The 14,909-nt window shown below is 40.3% G+C and overlaps 1 protein-coding gene across 2 annotated transcripts; it reads left to right on the forward strand.

The window, feature by feature from the left end:
* Window positions 1-437: 437 nt before the first annotated feature.
* srpx2 (sushi-repeat containing protein X-linked 2) lies at window positions 438-14,811 on the forward strand. 2 transcript variants are annotated; one of them, XM_080900616.1, is made up of 10 exons: window positions 438-715; window positions 5,558-5,629; window positions 6,593-6,784; window positions 7,606-7,782; window positions 8,115-8,238; window positions 8,325-8,446; window positions 8,530-8,709; window positions 12,233-12,366; window positions 12,460-12,581; window positions 14,011-14,811. In XM_080900616.1, exons 1-10 carry the CDS (start codon window positions 670-672, stop codon window positions 14,189-14,191), a joined length of 1,350 nt encoding a protein of 449 aa, XP_080756742.1. In that variant the 5' UTR covers window positions 438-669; the 3' UTR covers window positions 14,192-14,811. The 2 variants fall into 2 exon arrangements, with proteins under 2 accessions (XP_080756742.1, XP_080756743.1); XM_080900617.1 differs by lacking the exon at window positions 438-715 and adding an exon at window positions 4,877-5,001.
* Window positions 14,812-14,909: the final 98 nt, after the last annotated feature.

A 14,909-nucleotide genomic window follows, 5' to 3' on the forward strand; every position in this document is an offset into this window, starting at 1 on the left:
TTTAAAAAAACAAAGCGTCGCATTAAATAGTGCTACATTTAATTACTACTAGACCGTGAGCTCTTTGTAAGTGTTGTGTATTGTGGGGGGACATATTTGGAGCATTTTGTAAGTTTATTTTGAAAGTAGCCCGTTTCATTAAAACAAAACGAAAAAAACAAAAACCCATCAGGCGTGATGTCACTGAAATAACATTATGAGATTATGAAATAAAGATCCATAACAGCTGATAACTCCAGTGCCATTGTATATATCAGATGGCAGCCTAAAAAATCTGCTGCTGCAAGTGAATTAGCGTATAGGCCTACTTCTTACATGAGTTGAAGGGTGGAGTTTATAAAAGATTTTTAATCATGTTTAATGCAGCGATGGGTGGAAACACACACACACACACACACACACACACTAGAAGCCCGTTAGTGCCACCAAGTGGTTTTTGTCTCTGTGATGAACTAGAAGAATCTTTCCTTAACAAAAGCTGAGGAGGCTGCTGCGTGAAAGGAGCGCTCGTTGTTGACTGTGGGGATTATTCAGACAACTCTTTTTTTTTTTTTTTTAAAGCTTTCCTCAGTTTTATAGCTTCGTAGGTCTGTGTTGGACTCTGAGATTCTTGGAGTTGTACAAAAAAAGTTTGATCTCATCCAGGAGTGTCATCTCTGCGTTTCTGACATGCGCCTCAGCCGCTCTGTTGCTGTCTTCATCTTGTTCTTCACAGGTGAGTCCATGCGACAAACCTAGCGTGTACGAGACAAGAAAACAAAAATAAACAACAATTCAAATGTTAGGGGCTAGATTTCATCAAAGTACCACGTGATTACAGTGCCAATGGCGTGTCCAGCGGGGTGGCCTGGGGGGGCACAGGCCACCCCCCAAACCAGACTGGCCACCCCAGGTGCCACCCCAAAGGCAAAACAATAAAATTCAATCAAATATCAAATGTCCGATTATGTTTTCACGGTGACGCTCAGATATCCGAGTGTAAGTGAATGCAGCATCGCTTCTGCGCTATGCGCATCACGTTAGCAAAGGTAGGAGAGCCAAGCGCCAAAGATGGCACTGCAGGAAACAATTTTTCGGTGAAAGAAAATGAGGACAGAATAAATGTCCCGGTAAGTAATATCAAGTTTGTTGAGTTTAGTAAACTTCGGTGAAATTAGAATACCAAGGAAAAAAATAACACTTAAAGAATTATTGCAGCTGTGGAATATTTCAGACAGTATGCTACTGAGGGCAGCTAACATAAGAGTTATGCGTTATAAGATATAATCTAAGTCGTAACATTGCTGTATGGAGCTGCAGATTTGGTTGCAGGTTAACATAGCTGGACTGGCCATCGGGCATACCGGGCATATCCCCAGTGACTTATTTTTTATTTTTTTTGTAATGGCATGAACAATGAGAGGTGGTGGATTGGCCAGATGCAGGTCGATGTGTAGAAATAACTCCGTTGTTTGGTGGTGGCTATGACGGGGCTTCCACAGAGGCAACAGGTGGATGAGGGAAGGGGAGGCAGGAGGAGAGACCCGAAGCAGCCACCAGTCCGAGTGTCAGGTGAACTGAACTTCAGGTAAGAAGTTATGACCTGCAGTCTATCTGGGTCAGATATAAACCAAGTTTAGGTGGAGTTTATTTTCATGTTGCTGACTTTTTACTGTCAGTTGCAATAACTCATACTGCGTTCTAGCCAGTTTGACGGAGTTTTTATACAGCTGGGTGGTGCTATGATGTTACTGATAGTGAACTTTATTTTATTCATAAGGTTAGTAGAGTTGCCAACGGCTCCTTAAAAAAATGGAATGGTCCCTCATTCAGAGAAAATATTACACGTTTCGTATTGAGCTGAGAAGAGACGCAGTTTGTCCCGGACTTTAGCTAGAATGGAAAAAAGACACAAAGCTGGATTTATTCTGTCTTTACGCTGCACAGCTGCCTCTTCTCTCATTCTCTCCCCCTCCCTCTCCTGTTGCTACTTCAATCATGAAACTGATCAATGATCAGCTGATCGGCTTTTCTCTCTTGTTTATCGCCCACTTTGCGCCAGAAAGAGGAAACCAGCAGATGTTGCGCTAAACAACAGCAGCACGTTTAAGCTTGATCGGCTGTTGTTAGAATGTATTTAATATTAATTTCTAGTATCAGCTGATGTTTGCTGGAGCCACAGCTGTAAAGCTGTTGGTCATGATGTCTGTTTAGATATGTGGTGAGAGGGAAACATGAAGATGAAACCAGGAGATGTCCTTACTGAACCATCAGAGCTGAACAGGTGATGGAGAAACAGGTTTACCTTTTAGGTGACATGAATGAGTTGAAGGGAAGTTATGAGCTGTTTCTGAGAGACAAATAACACCAGGATCCTTTTTTATGTAGCTGACAGCTGGTAACTGTGCAGGGGCGGGTCTAGCAAAGTTTTGCCAGGGGGCCAGGTAGGGCATTAACAGGGAAAGGTGGGCACAAAGAAATACTTTTCTTTCTTATTCTCATTTAAAATACCTAGTTTTTATTAAATAATTATCTAAATCTTACAACCAAAGTTTTTATCTGACGTAAAATGTATAGAAATCATACATATACCAACAAGACTGTACATCACTGTCACAACAGGGTTTGTTTTCAGTCAAAGTCTTTATGGCTTTACTACCTGGTGGGTCGGTCTGTAGTAAAAATGCCCAATTTTTTTGTCCCAGTCCAGCCCTGCAGGTTAATACTGGCAGTGTCACCATGCCAGCTGACTGTATTTTATCATCAGCCAGTGTTGTTCTTTATCAATATTACCAAAGTTTACCATAAGGCAGCATAGAAAGTATTTACTTGCTTTCAGGTTTCATTCAAATGTTAGTCTTTTCAGTTGTTTCCCCACTTTTTTCCTGTTTCAAAATCAAACACCAGTTTGTGAGAAGATTATCTTCTTTTTTTAACAGGCAGATAAAGTTTTGCATTGGCATTGGCTAATTTGTCAATTGTTTGTTACAAATGTTCGTATTTTAATTTTCAAAAATGTTTTTGCCCAAAACATATGTGCACTATATGTCAGTAAAAATACTATGCAAATATTGCTGTCCTTGACTGCTGAGTAAACACTGACAAAGCACTGATTGTATCTCTTGTACTTTATCAACGCAGTATCTAAAAACTTTGCACCGTAGTGGTTAAAATCTCATTCTAATAAGAGTTAAAAGTGCATTTGGTTATTAGGTTTATAGGATTATTGAATTATGGTTAAGGGTTGGTAGAATTTTTTTTTAAAACATTATCTGCCAATTAAATCTGCCACCCTTCTCCAAATCTGTGCCCCTACCTGGCCCCCCCAACAAAAATTTTCTAGACACGCCACTGTACAGTGCACGATGTACTTTCCTGTGATCAAAGGAAAAGTACAGAATCAACAAAGTAAAACTACTCCTTAAGTTCCCAATGCAAAAACGTTTGCTCCCAAGGTTTTGGATAGTGCATATTCTGTTAGCAGAAACTAGATGGTGAAGTTGAAACAGAGGCTGAAACTAACGAGCAATCTGCTGCTTCTGTTTAGCTACAGTAACCATGAAAACTCATATTTCCAAAGCGTAAGTGACATCTCTGATAAAAAATGGGAAGCAGCAAGCTCTCATATTTATTAAGAGAGAGAAACCATGAAATCTTTGGCAAGTAAAGAATAACTTTAACTTAAAATAATGATTGTTTTGTTTTAGCTCAATCAATCAGTTGTTCGACTAAAGCTATCTAGCTATCTAAAGTAATCTAAAGTAACTACATCTGTCTGACAGTGATCTTCTTTTAAAGGAAAAGTTATTTAGTCTAAGTTTAGTATAAATTCAAGCATTGGTTTTGTTGCAAGTCTCAACTAAGACAAATTTGCATGAATATGTAATATATTAGATGGTTGGCCAAGGTTCAAGTCACTCATCTTCCCTGCAGCTGGGAAATACCTCCTCTGCAGTAAAGCCACTGGTATTAGATCCAGATGTGCTGCATTTTTTAGGTGAATCGATGAGTACAAATGGAGGTTCCTGCTCCATTTGTGCCTCCACAACATCTCCCAACATGCAACTGGCTAAAATCCAGGATAAGATGACTTTAAAAATGAGCTGAGCTTCATTTCTCTTCAGGTGTTCCTTCCCCGTTTGCTGACCAAGCAGTTTAATTACGGCTCAGCTCCAGTTAATTACTGAGGAGTCCCCCTCCGGGCCAAACGTGCTAAAGCCTTCATTTAATCCTGCAAGATAATGACATGACCTGAGATTCCCCTCGGCAGCACATATGAACTCCAGCGATGATGAGGAGTGATTGAAAGGATGATGCTCGGTCTCTCAGCTTTGTCATTAGAGACATGTTATGAGGGGACTATTTTCATACATATTATCACAAAAGCTGAATGAGTAACAAGAAGTCTAATCTCCAAGGTTATGTTTGCCTATTAGGAAAAACAGCTTAAGTCTATAGAAAACCTCAGTTTCAATTTTATCCATGTATAATCTCACATATCATTTTAATTCCCATGTGCATGATAGTACACCCCACTTGCAGTAATGTCCATTTCTATATTTGAACACTGCAGTGATTAGCCTGTTATTTCCTGTGTGACTAATTCTCTGTGAGGGGAAATATTAGCCTGGGGAAGTGTATTGTGTGGAACATTGGGCTCTTTATAAGAAAAATAAAACAAACAAAAAAACCCACTGACGGTGGGTTTAATCTGCTTGTCTTAGGAAGAATCTGGAGCAGAGTAGGGAAATTAAATGTATCATTACTAATAAAATGCTTTAAAGTGGACTTTATTAGCTTGAGACTAAGTTTAATGCTGAGCTGAAGCAAAGGAAGCAGAGCAGGAACTGAGAGCTGGGATGGGGGGTGGGGGATTGACAGACTGGAAAGTTTGGCACTCAGCTCTAAACACGGAGTCATTTTCAGGATACTGTGCCTGAGCCACCACTGCAGAGAAAGAAGAGTAACAGTGATTTATTGTGCAGAAAGTACAGTACAAGAACTGTTAGAACATGGAAACTGGTGAGTAAGAGACACAATCGCCAAGTGGGTAATGAAAACATGCTGTTTGTCCTGATGTGTGGTGGAGTTAAAGTGAAAGTTTCAAAACATAACCAAGGCCATTTACATGCATCACCTCAAGAAAGCAAAGAGCCCCAGGATTTTCCATTTCCTGATTGGAAATCCAGGTGGAATATTATTTGAGTTGTGCTAAAGGAAGCTGAAAGGAGGTTGTGGAAATGAGAGTGCGCGGTGAGAAAAGTTTGTGTCTGCCTGCTTCTGTGTGACCTACATAATATGTGCTTCAGTCGTATTATTTCACCCCAGCTGATGCTCAGGAGGTTTGGGGTTCGAACCCTAGGCTTTTCTACATGTTGGCTTAAATACATGTCCAGGGGTTAGGTTGCTCCTGATGTTTCCATGTGAGTGTGTGAATGTTAGGTTAAAAGTGCTTAGGTTTTTTAAATACGTGTGAATGATACTTGTAGTAAGAAAGCTCAAAAAGAGTAGAAAAGTGCTATTTGAGTGACAGTCTATCTACCATAAACACATGTGACATGTCTGGTTGTTTTTTCAGCTGGCTCTGGGACTACAGTATACGAAAATGAGTTTACAGAGGAAGATACGACTCCTCAACTGGACTACACAAGTGCGTATGGACAACAGACACTCACTGGGGCTGGGCCATATGTCAGAACATACCATCAAACAGTGTCTATTAAAGATTTGGCCTCTGTCGCTCATATGACGGTAGCTAACACATCTGGTGTCAAGAATAAGCAGCTTAGTAAGAAAGTCTGTAAACTTTTAGATTTTTGCTCAAAGACTCTTCCAGGAAACCAGATGATAAAGAGAATATAGATATTTATAGCCTGCTTACTTCTTTGGATCCAGGGTTATGCAATCCAGATGAAATGGTTTTTTGATTTTTGTGTCAGTCACTGCTGTTAAAGCCATTAGAAAAAAAAACTTGTGTAATTATTTATTTATTTATTCATTCTTTGCTGCCTTGATGTCTGGCTTAATCCTCTTCACAACGTTGCTTCAGTTCATTGAAGATTGGAGGCATTTGTTTAGGCACAGCTTTCTTAAATTCCCAACAAAGCATTTTAATTGTGTTGAGGTCTGTCAGACAGATGACCTCATATTTGACTCTAGAATACTCTGTTATACATAGGAGCTCATGGTCGACTCAATGACTGCTAGGTGTCCTGGTCCTGTGGCTGCAAAACAAGCCCACACCATCACCTTTCCATCACCGTGTTTGACACTTGGTATGAGTTGTTTATGCTGATATGCAGTGTTTGGTTTTCTCCAAATGTGATTCTGTGCATCACAGCCAAACATTTCCACTTTTGTGTCCTCTGTCTGGGCACTGTTTCAGAAGTCTTATGGTTTGCTCAGATGCTTCTTTCTAATAATAATTTTTGTGGTGCTTTTCATCTGGTTTCTTGCTGAAGTTTGAATCTTTGAACTCTATAATAAAGACTGATTAACTGATATAGACAAGCACAGTCTGAAATCCCACTTTTCCCATGAGTGAACACTGAGTCCAACACTCAGAGTCTAAAGGAATCACACAAATCTGATTCTGGCTGCTCTTTAAAAACAGACCCTTACTGGTGCCATCCTCCGGGTCTGACCAACGGTGAGGTGACCTGCCACTCCCCTCGAGGCAGAGCCTACAGGAGCACATTGGGAACGCGTTGCCAGATGAGCTGCGATCGAGGGTACAAGCTGCTGGGAAGACGCTCCATTATGTGCCTCGCTAATCGCCGCTGGTCTGGGACTGCTTACTGCCGCAGTATGTGGAGATTTTAACTTAACATGTGATCAGTTTGGTGACACTTTGTTTTTCTGACCAAGAAAATCGATCAGCAAATACGGTGAGTGTCTGTTATTTGAAAATATTCATCTCATTCTTACTGGCCAGGAATTATAAAATCAGTTCAGTTCACATGTTCCCTTATTACCATGAGCACTGGAGTTGTTAATTTTATTCACTGGCACCACATGTAAGTGTTAATCCACTGCTGAAAATAGTCCCCAATTACACTTTTTTTTACTCTTTGAGAGTAATAGTTGCTTAAAAATGCAGTTCCCAGTTTGAGCCTTTTTAACAGCTCGGAGAGTTAAATCAAATCCTGTTTTTAGATATTTTCTTCACACGTGCTCACACTGCTAGTGTTGTTGACACTAAAAATAAAAAATCACCAGCCAAACCTTTTAATTCTTGGACTTTCCTGGGGTGGCTTTTTATGATTCACAGTTCAAAATAATGAATTGTTCTTTTTTTAATACTCTGAAGCAGACTGCTTAACAATTTTAACCTTTAAGGAAAGTTTCTTTTGATTGCCCCCTCCCATACAGAAGGTTTGAAAAGCAGATGGGTGGGGCTTCTGTGCTTACAGTGGAAAGTGTGAAGCTGACGTGTCCATATTAAGGATATCGGCTGTCAGTGATGTTATATAGACCCAAGAGAATAAAATAATCTAAAACTAAATGTTTAGAGCAGTCTGGTTCTTACTTGAACATACACTGAGCTCATTAGTTACAATTTTGACCATGTTTAATATGAACAGCCACCACTGTGGCCATTTAACATACTCTCTGTGTGCCCATCAGAGATGCGCTGCCACATGCTGCCCCTCATTTACCATGGCAGGTACACCTGCACTCAGGGCTTTATGGTGGACTCCAGGTGTGACTTTACCTGTGACACTGGCTATCGCATTGAAGGAGAACCATCACGCATCTGCCAGCACAGGGGGTCATGGAGCGGAGTACAGCCGGTGTGTTCAGGTACGCAGCACTGTCTCAGTGTGTAGATCCAAGTGAAGCCGACCAAATGTTTGGAAATTCTGTCAGCTATATTTTTTAACTTAATGCCATACATGGACTTTAAATCAGGCCATCTGCTCTGGTGTGGTTATCCTTCATTCCTTCACAGGATTGGCTCCTTTTACAGTCTCACAAAAACAAGCATATTTCCTCCTCGTCTGTTCTCTGGACTGAATCCAAACTGTGGCTTGTTGCTTTCTGAATTAAATTCTGCTCTTTATAGCTGTAGCAGTTGGGCAATGCTGACAACATGCCTGCTTCCTTTCTCTAATGCTACATTGCCATTATTTCAGATACTGATCCTCCAAAGATAAAGTGTCCTCCATCTAGACTCAAGGTCGCTGAGCCTGGAAAGCTCACCGCCAAGGTGACCTGGGACCCTCCGACAGCCACAGACACTGCTCACAAGTCACTCGAGTATGTCACAGACTTCCTTTATTTCCCTTTCCTGTTCATTCTTAAATGGATTTGAACATTTTGTTGGCTACTGTGTCTCTCTGCAGTGTGATATTAGTGGGCCAGGAGCCAGGCACTGACTTTAAAGAGGGACTTCACATTATCCGATATAAAGTGTACGATCAGGCCAGGAACAGAGCTGCCTGCAAGTTTATAGTGCGTGTTGAGGGTAAGCTGCCAAACCGGATTTCTTGAGTTACTATTTTGTTATTACTGTTGTATTTTATTTACATGATTTTGTTTTACATTCAGTGAGAAGATGTCCAGAACTCTTTCCACCCTTGCATAGTTACCTCAGCTGCTCCTCCGATGGGAACAACTATGGTGCAACGTGTGAATACCACTGCGAAGGAGGATACGAACGGAGGGGGGTGTCGAGTCGTGTCTGCCAATTCAACCGAAGCTGGGGCGGAGATCCTGCTGAGTGTGTTCGTGAGTACTGAGTCTGCAAATAGGTGACTTTAAGATGACTGTATAACAGTGGCAAATGTACCAGACTGACACAACAATATAATAAATAGAGTAAAAAAAAAAATTTTTATATTGTAAGGTAGACCCTAGAATAATACATACAGAGAAAAACCCAACAATCATATGACCCCGTATGAGCAGGAACTTTGGCGACAGTGGGAAGGAAAAACTCCCTTTTAACAGGAAGAAACCTCTGGCAGAGTGAGGGGCGGGGCCACCTGCTGTGACCAGTTGGGGTGAGAGAAGGAAGACAGAAAGACATGCTGTGGAAAAGAGCCAAAGACTGCAGTCAGTACTCAGTTGAGGCTCCAACCACCACCAACACCGGCAGATGAATCGCAGACTGCAGAAACTTTACACTGGACTTCACACACCGGGGATTCTCTATCTGTCCATTGTTCCTCTAGACCAGCGGTCCCCAATCCCAGTCCACGAGGGCCGGTGTCCCTGCAGGTTTTAGGTCTCACCCTGGGTCCACACACCCGAATCACATGATTAGTTCTTTACCAGGCCTCTGGAGAACTTCAAGACATGTTGAGAAGATAATTTATCCAATTAAATCAGCTGTGATGGATCAAGGACACATCTAAAACCTGCAGGGACACCGGCCCTCGTGGACTGGGATTAGGGACCCCTGCTCTAGACACTAGGACTTAGATTTACCAATGAAATGCAAAAATTACCTTCATCTGAAGAGAGGCCTTCTGATGTTGTCTTTGGTTCAGGAGTAGCTTAATATTAAGACTGCTTCTTTCCCTGAGGACGTCTGTGGGTGGTGGCTCCTGATACTTTGACACCAGCATCATTCCACTCCTTGTAAAGCTTTCCCAAATTCTTTAATCGACTTTTCTTGTCAGTCTGCTCAAGGCTGCGGTCGTCCCTGTTGCCTTTGCATCTTTTCCTACCACACTTTTCCCATCCAGTCAGCTTTCCATTAAAATGCTTCGATACAGCACTCTGTGAACAGCCAGCCTTTTCAGCCATAAGTTTCTGTGGCTTACCCTCCCCATGATCGTCATCTGGACAACTGTTGAGTCAGCAGTGTTGTGGTAGTGTGTTCTAAACTAGATTGAGAGGTATATTGTATTTATAATGTTTGAAAATTCATTCATTCAAACTCAAAATGAAATCTTCAAATCATTTCAGATATATGGGCTCAAAATGTGGTCATAAATATTTTGTACTTGTAAATCGGTTTTGTACTTGTAAATCAGGATTTGTATGTGTAAAAAAGATTTGTGTGTGGACGAATTTTGACCCTATTTTTCTTCCTTTCATCTGATTGGTCAATGTCATGTCAATCACAAATGTAACAATCCAATCAGAGAACAGATGGGTTTGGCTGTCGGAGGGGCGCTTTTTTTTGAACTGCAGGTCTTTGAAGGGAATAAATGCCCTTTTACATGCCAACCCAGCGTTTTCCTTCATCACCACGAAGGAAAACAGTCTGTGGTCGTCCGAGTTTGGTGATTTTTGTGTCACAGGTCTACGTGTTTAATACAGGGACTTCCACAGCCTTTTCAACAGCGCTGCGGACCGTGGGGTGGGGCGGGCAGTGTTTTGGAAATGACAGTCTTCTTTACAAAGCTTTCTTCGTTATGAATTAGCATACATGTTTTTATTGAACATTTGAAGAACTAGCAAAATAAAAACAGAAACTCTTGTAGAGGACATAAAGTCAGAGATAGAAAAGATGCACCTGCTCCGGAGCAGGTGCATCTAGTACAGGTAGAGCTGCTGCAAAAACCCACAGAGCTCAGCAGCCAGCGCAAAAAATTCTGGATCCTTTGCTTTTAGTTAGCAGTTAGCATTAGCACCACATCCTGCGTCCGATGTGAAAGGACTTTTATGCTGCGCACTGTGACGCACAGCAATGGTCCCGGGTCAGCCCTGACTTTGTGTTAAACTAATCCTAAAGTAATAATGGTATTTCTAACCACTGATATACCACAACTTTATCCTTTCAACAGCTGCTGAAAGTTAGGGGACCTAGCTGCTATCGGATATTTATATAGAGATCCTCCAGCTTCAAACTGTATCACCCTTCAAGGACCTGCAGTTCAAAAAAGCGCCCCTCCGACAGCCAAACCCATCTGTTTTCTGATTGGATTGTTACATTTGTGATTGACATGACATTGACCAATCAGATGAAAGGAAGAAAAATAGGGTCAAAATTCGTACTTGTAACTTGCAGGGGTTTTTTTTGGCTAAGTCCACACACAAATCTTTTTTACACATACACATCTTTTTTACGCACACACAAATTCCTTTTACACATAAAAAACTGATTTACAAGTACAAAATATTTATGACCACATTTTGAGCCCATGCCAGATATTGCACTTCTGATTTTGTGAGCTGTAACCAACAATCATCAAAATTCAAACAAAAGAAATGAAGCTTGTAAGATTTCACTTCACATCAAATGACTATATGAAAGTAACTTTTCAGGATACTTGCATTTTTTGCACTAGTATATTAGTATAGTTAATAAACAGTTGTTTATCATGGCTGTTTTGCATCAACCAGCAAATATGTTATATACAGTGAGGTAGTAAAGTCCAGTGGTTCCTGACATAAGGGGAAGGCACCCCACAAAGATAATTATTAGAGGAATAAAAAGTTCCACTTTACAGTTTCCTCTGTCCTTTTGTTATTTATGTTGTGTCAGAGATTTACAGTTAACAAACAGTCAGGTGAGTAAACAACACTGAGACACTTGTTACTGATAACGTGCGGCACGGGTGAATCTCAGACAGAGAGACACACCGAACTGCAGTATTCGTTTATTTTTATAGGTTACATCGCAAATATAATCACATTTCCTGTTACGCAGGTCCTGATGCTGTCTGTGTGTAAGCTGTGTGTGTATGTGTCACAAAGTGTGTGTGCTACAAGTCAATTTCTAAGAATAAGATAATGCAAGTCAACTTCTGCGGATGTGTATTTCTGTGCTGATCTCTTGCGGTAAATGTCACAGGGTCACAGGGTCAGCTTCCTGTTTCTTCAGAAAGCTGTGTCTGGTGAAATATGTGAACATAAGCATAACATAACATTTGAAGCATAATCAAATAAAACAGTAAAAAATCCTTAACATGTTGTGACAGATATTCAGAGGCAGGACATTTTTGATGGTGTCTAAAAGCGTTGATGAGGAGTGATGATTACACACTTTCTTCTTAAGAAGGTCAGAGCTGAAAAGGCTGAACAGCGCTGCTTTAATCTTGAACAGCTCGTGCGATTTTACGCTTCAGCAAAAAAATTAATAAATTTAAATTTTTGGAGATTTTAGCCAGAGGTGGGGGATCTGGTTAAAGTCTCCATGCTGGCAGCAAAAAGTATGAGATAGAAGAGAATACATCTGAAATCTATACATTATTACAGTATGGAGTGCACTGCATACATAACAGAATGCTTTTGTATGTGCTTATGTACATGTGGAGGGGTATAAGTGGAGGATGTAACTATGACCTTTTGTTTGTAGCAATTGAGATTAAAGCCGATGTAAAGACAGCGCCAGCTCTCCTGGATCAGTTCTATGAAAAGCGGAGGCTGCTGATCGTGTCTGCACCCAACATGTCGGACCCTGACTACCAGCTCCAGAACATCATGACACAAGTGAGACTTTACTTGATCAGCCCAGTAAAGCTTCTGAAGCCGTTTAATAAGTAACAAGAACCCAATCATGTGTTTCCCCTTTTCCTGATTCAGAAAGCAGATTGTGGATTAGCCCTCCGGCACGTAACCGTGATCGAGCTTCTGGGCTCTCCTCCTCGTGAGACTGGCCGCATTAAAGAAAGTCTTCTTCAGCCTCAAGTCATAGAGGGTTTAAGGTAATAATTTATTTGTTCAACAGTTTTATGGTTCTTTTATGGGGACTTTAAAAAATCCATCCTGAAATGACTTTATAAAATTTCCATTTCACTTAACAGTCAAGAGTTATTTTCACAAGCTTTAAATGTCAGGAGTCTCCTAATAAAAAGAGAGTCTCCATTCAAAGATTAACATTTCTAAATATAGCATAATAATCACTTCGATGGGATTTCAACAGACCCGACAAAACATCAGTAATAATCATCTGGCTTTTGGTTTCCCTGAGAAGCACTGCGATGCTTTTGAAGCTGAGCATTTTGCAGTAAAAATAAACATTAAAAAATAATTCATCTTAGGAAATGCCTCGATAAAGATTCTTTCCTACAACTGTGCAATTTGAGTAAGAAGCATTCCTCAGTTTTTCCAGACTGGAAACTCTTCCTAACCTAAGGTCTCACTGCAGACACACAAATCCTAAAGAGTACTGAGGTAAACTGAGTGAGCAGAGCACAAATCATCAGGGGAATTCAGACATCAATAAAGGGACGTTTTATCTGAACATAGCTTAGAGTTGGAAGGAAATACATCTAATTGTAATTGAAAGCAATGAGTTGAAAGCCAACAAGTGTAAAGCTGCACTGAACAATACTCTTTTTAATACAGTGATCGTGCACTCTCCATAGACTGTATATAAATGATGGCTGTAACTACCTTGCTGTAACCCATTGGTTCGCTAAATCCTATTTTGAAGACTTGTTTTGAACATTTTGGCTGTCACCAGCTTATTCTGAGAATATATTCATCACAAGGCAGTAATGTTATTCCAGTTTAAATGGGATCATCATTCACTTATTTTTTGTACTAAATAAGACATGAAACTAGTGATTGAGACCACAAACCAGAAATATTTTAGGATCTGTGTTCACATACAGTGTTTCTTGGGGTGGAAGCAACCTGGCGCTAATTATATGAGCACTTCTGTGAAGAGTTTATTATTGCTATGCTCTGCTTCTTAGTCTATTGCTATGCTAACACCCTGAGGCATTCAGAGCTGTAAAGCTTGAATCAATTTCTCAAGTCTCTAAAAAACATGCCTGACATTATTGTAACAATTTTATATGGTGTTATTCTGTGAGAGGCTGGGAGGCCCTGCAGGACTCAGAATTTGATACGTGGAAGATAACGGATGGATGTTTTTAAATTCAGGAATCAAGTGGTCAAAACTAAAATAGATAATGCAGCTTTTATACTCCAATCTGATCATTTTGAACACCTAAAGAATGATGTGTGACTACTTTAAGAAGGCAAACCTTGAAGCAAAAAGTTGACTTTTTTAAGCAACGTTTGCCAATTATAAATATCCAGCTATCCAGAATATTACAAGGATGAATTATTTGTAATTTTCACTGTAGAGGATGTGTTAATGGCTCTTATTGGGTTTCTCCACAGGCAAGCATTCAGAATATCCAGAAGCTACTTCAGCATGGTGCTCCTGGATGAGCTCGGTCTGGACCGAGAGCGCTTCATTTCCCCCGTGGGTTCAGATGAGCTGTTCTCCTACATCGACAGTTTCCTGCTGGACGAAGAGGAACGGGAGAAACTGGAGCTCCGCAGCGATTTCTGTGACTAATTTAATAAACCTCTGTCGTTGCCACAGCAATGCACACATCAGTATTACTAACACACAGTAAGGACAAACAACCAGAAACCAGGTTCAGAGGAATATTTGAAGCGGGGAAAAAAAAGACAAGACAGCAGTTCCTTGTTTTAAAATGTGATTATACAACACTGAAGTGCAAGCACTGTTTGCTCTGTATTAAATCATCAGCCAAAGGGGTGCTGACAGCAGAAAGCGTTTGCCACAGAATATCTAGCATTTAAGATTAGAAGTAAAACACACCAGCAAATATGTGTATATACACACATATAGAAATGTAGATATGTATTTGTATGGAGCTTCTTTATTATCAAAGACAATTCCCAGCTGGACTCAGATGTAACCAAATTCCTTCTAGAAGCATCTTTCACCACATCCATACACTGAAATGCTTCCGAGCAGTTAGTCTGAAGCAGTATATAAATCAACTTTAATTCAATAGGATATAAACTTGCATGCATAACAAGTCAGATCTGATAAATATAATCTACTGCCAACTTTGCTCTAAAGGTTATAAAAGCTTTATCTCCTAAAAGTTATATTTTTTACCAACATTTAAAAAAAAAAAAAAGCGGAAAAAAAAGTGTAGCGTGTGTAGTGTTGCTCTCTTTTATCTTTAGTTTAAAGTGGAGAAAGCGAAAGAATGTCTGAGTTTAGTTTATTTTTGTTTTTTGGTGGAGAGAGCATTGAG

The sequence above is a fragment of the Rhamphochromis sp. 'chilingali' genome (assembly GCF_963969265.1).
Source record: "Rhamphochromis sp. 'chilingali' genome assembly, chromosome: 13".
Taxonomy (NCBI): Eukaryota; Metazoa; Chordata; class Actinopteri; order Cichliformes; family Cichlidae; genus Rhamphochromis; species Rhamphochromis sp. 'chilingali'.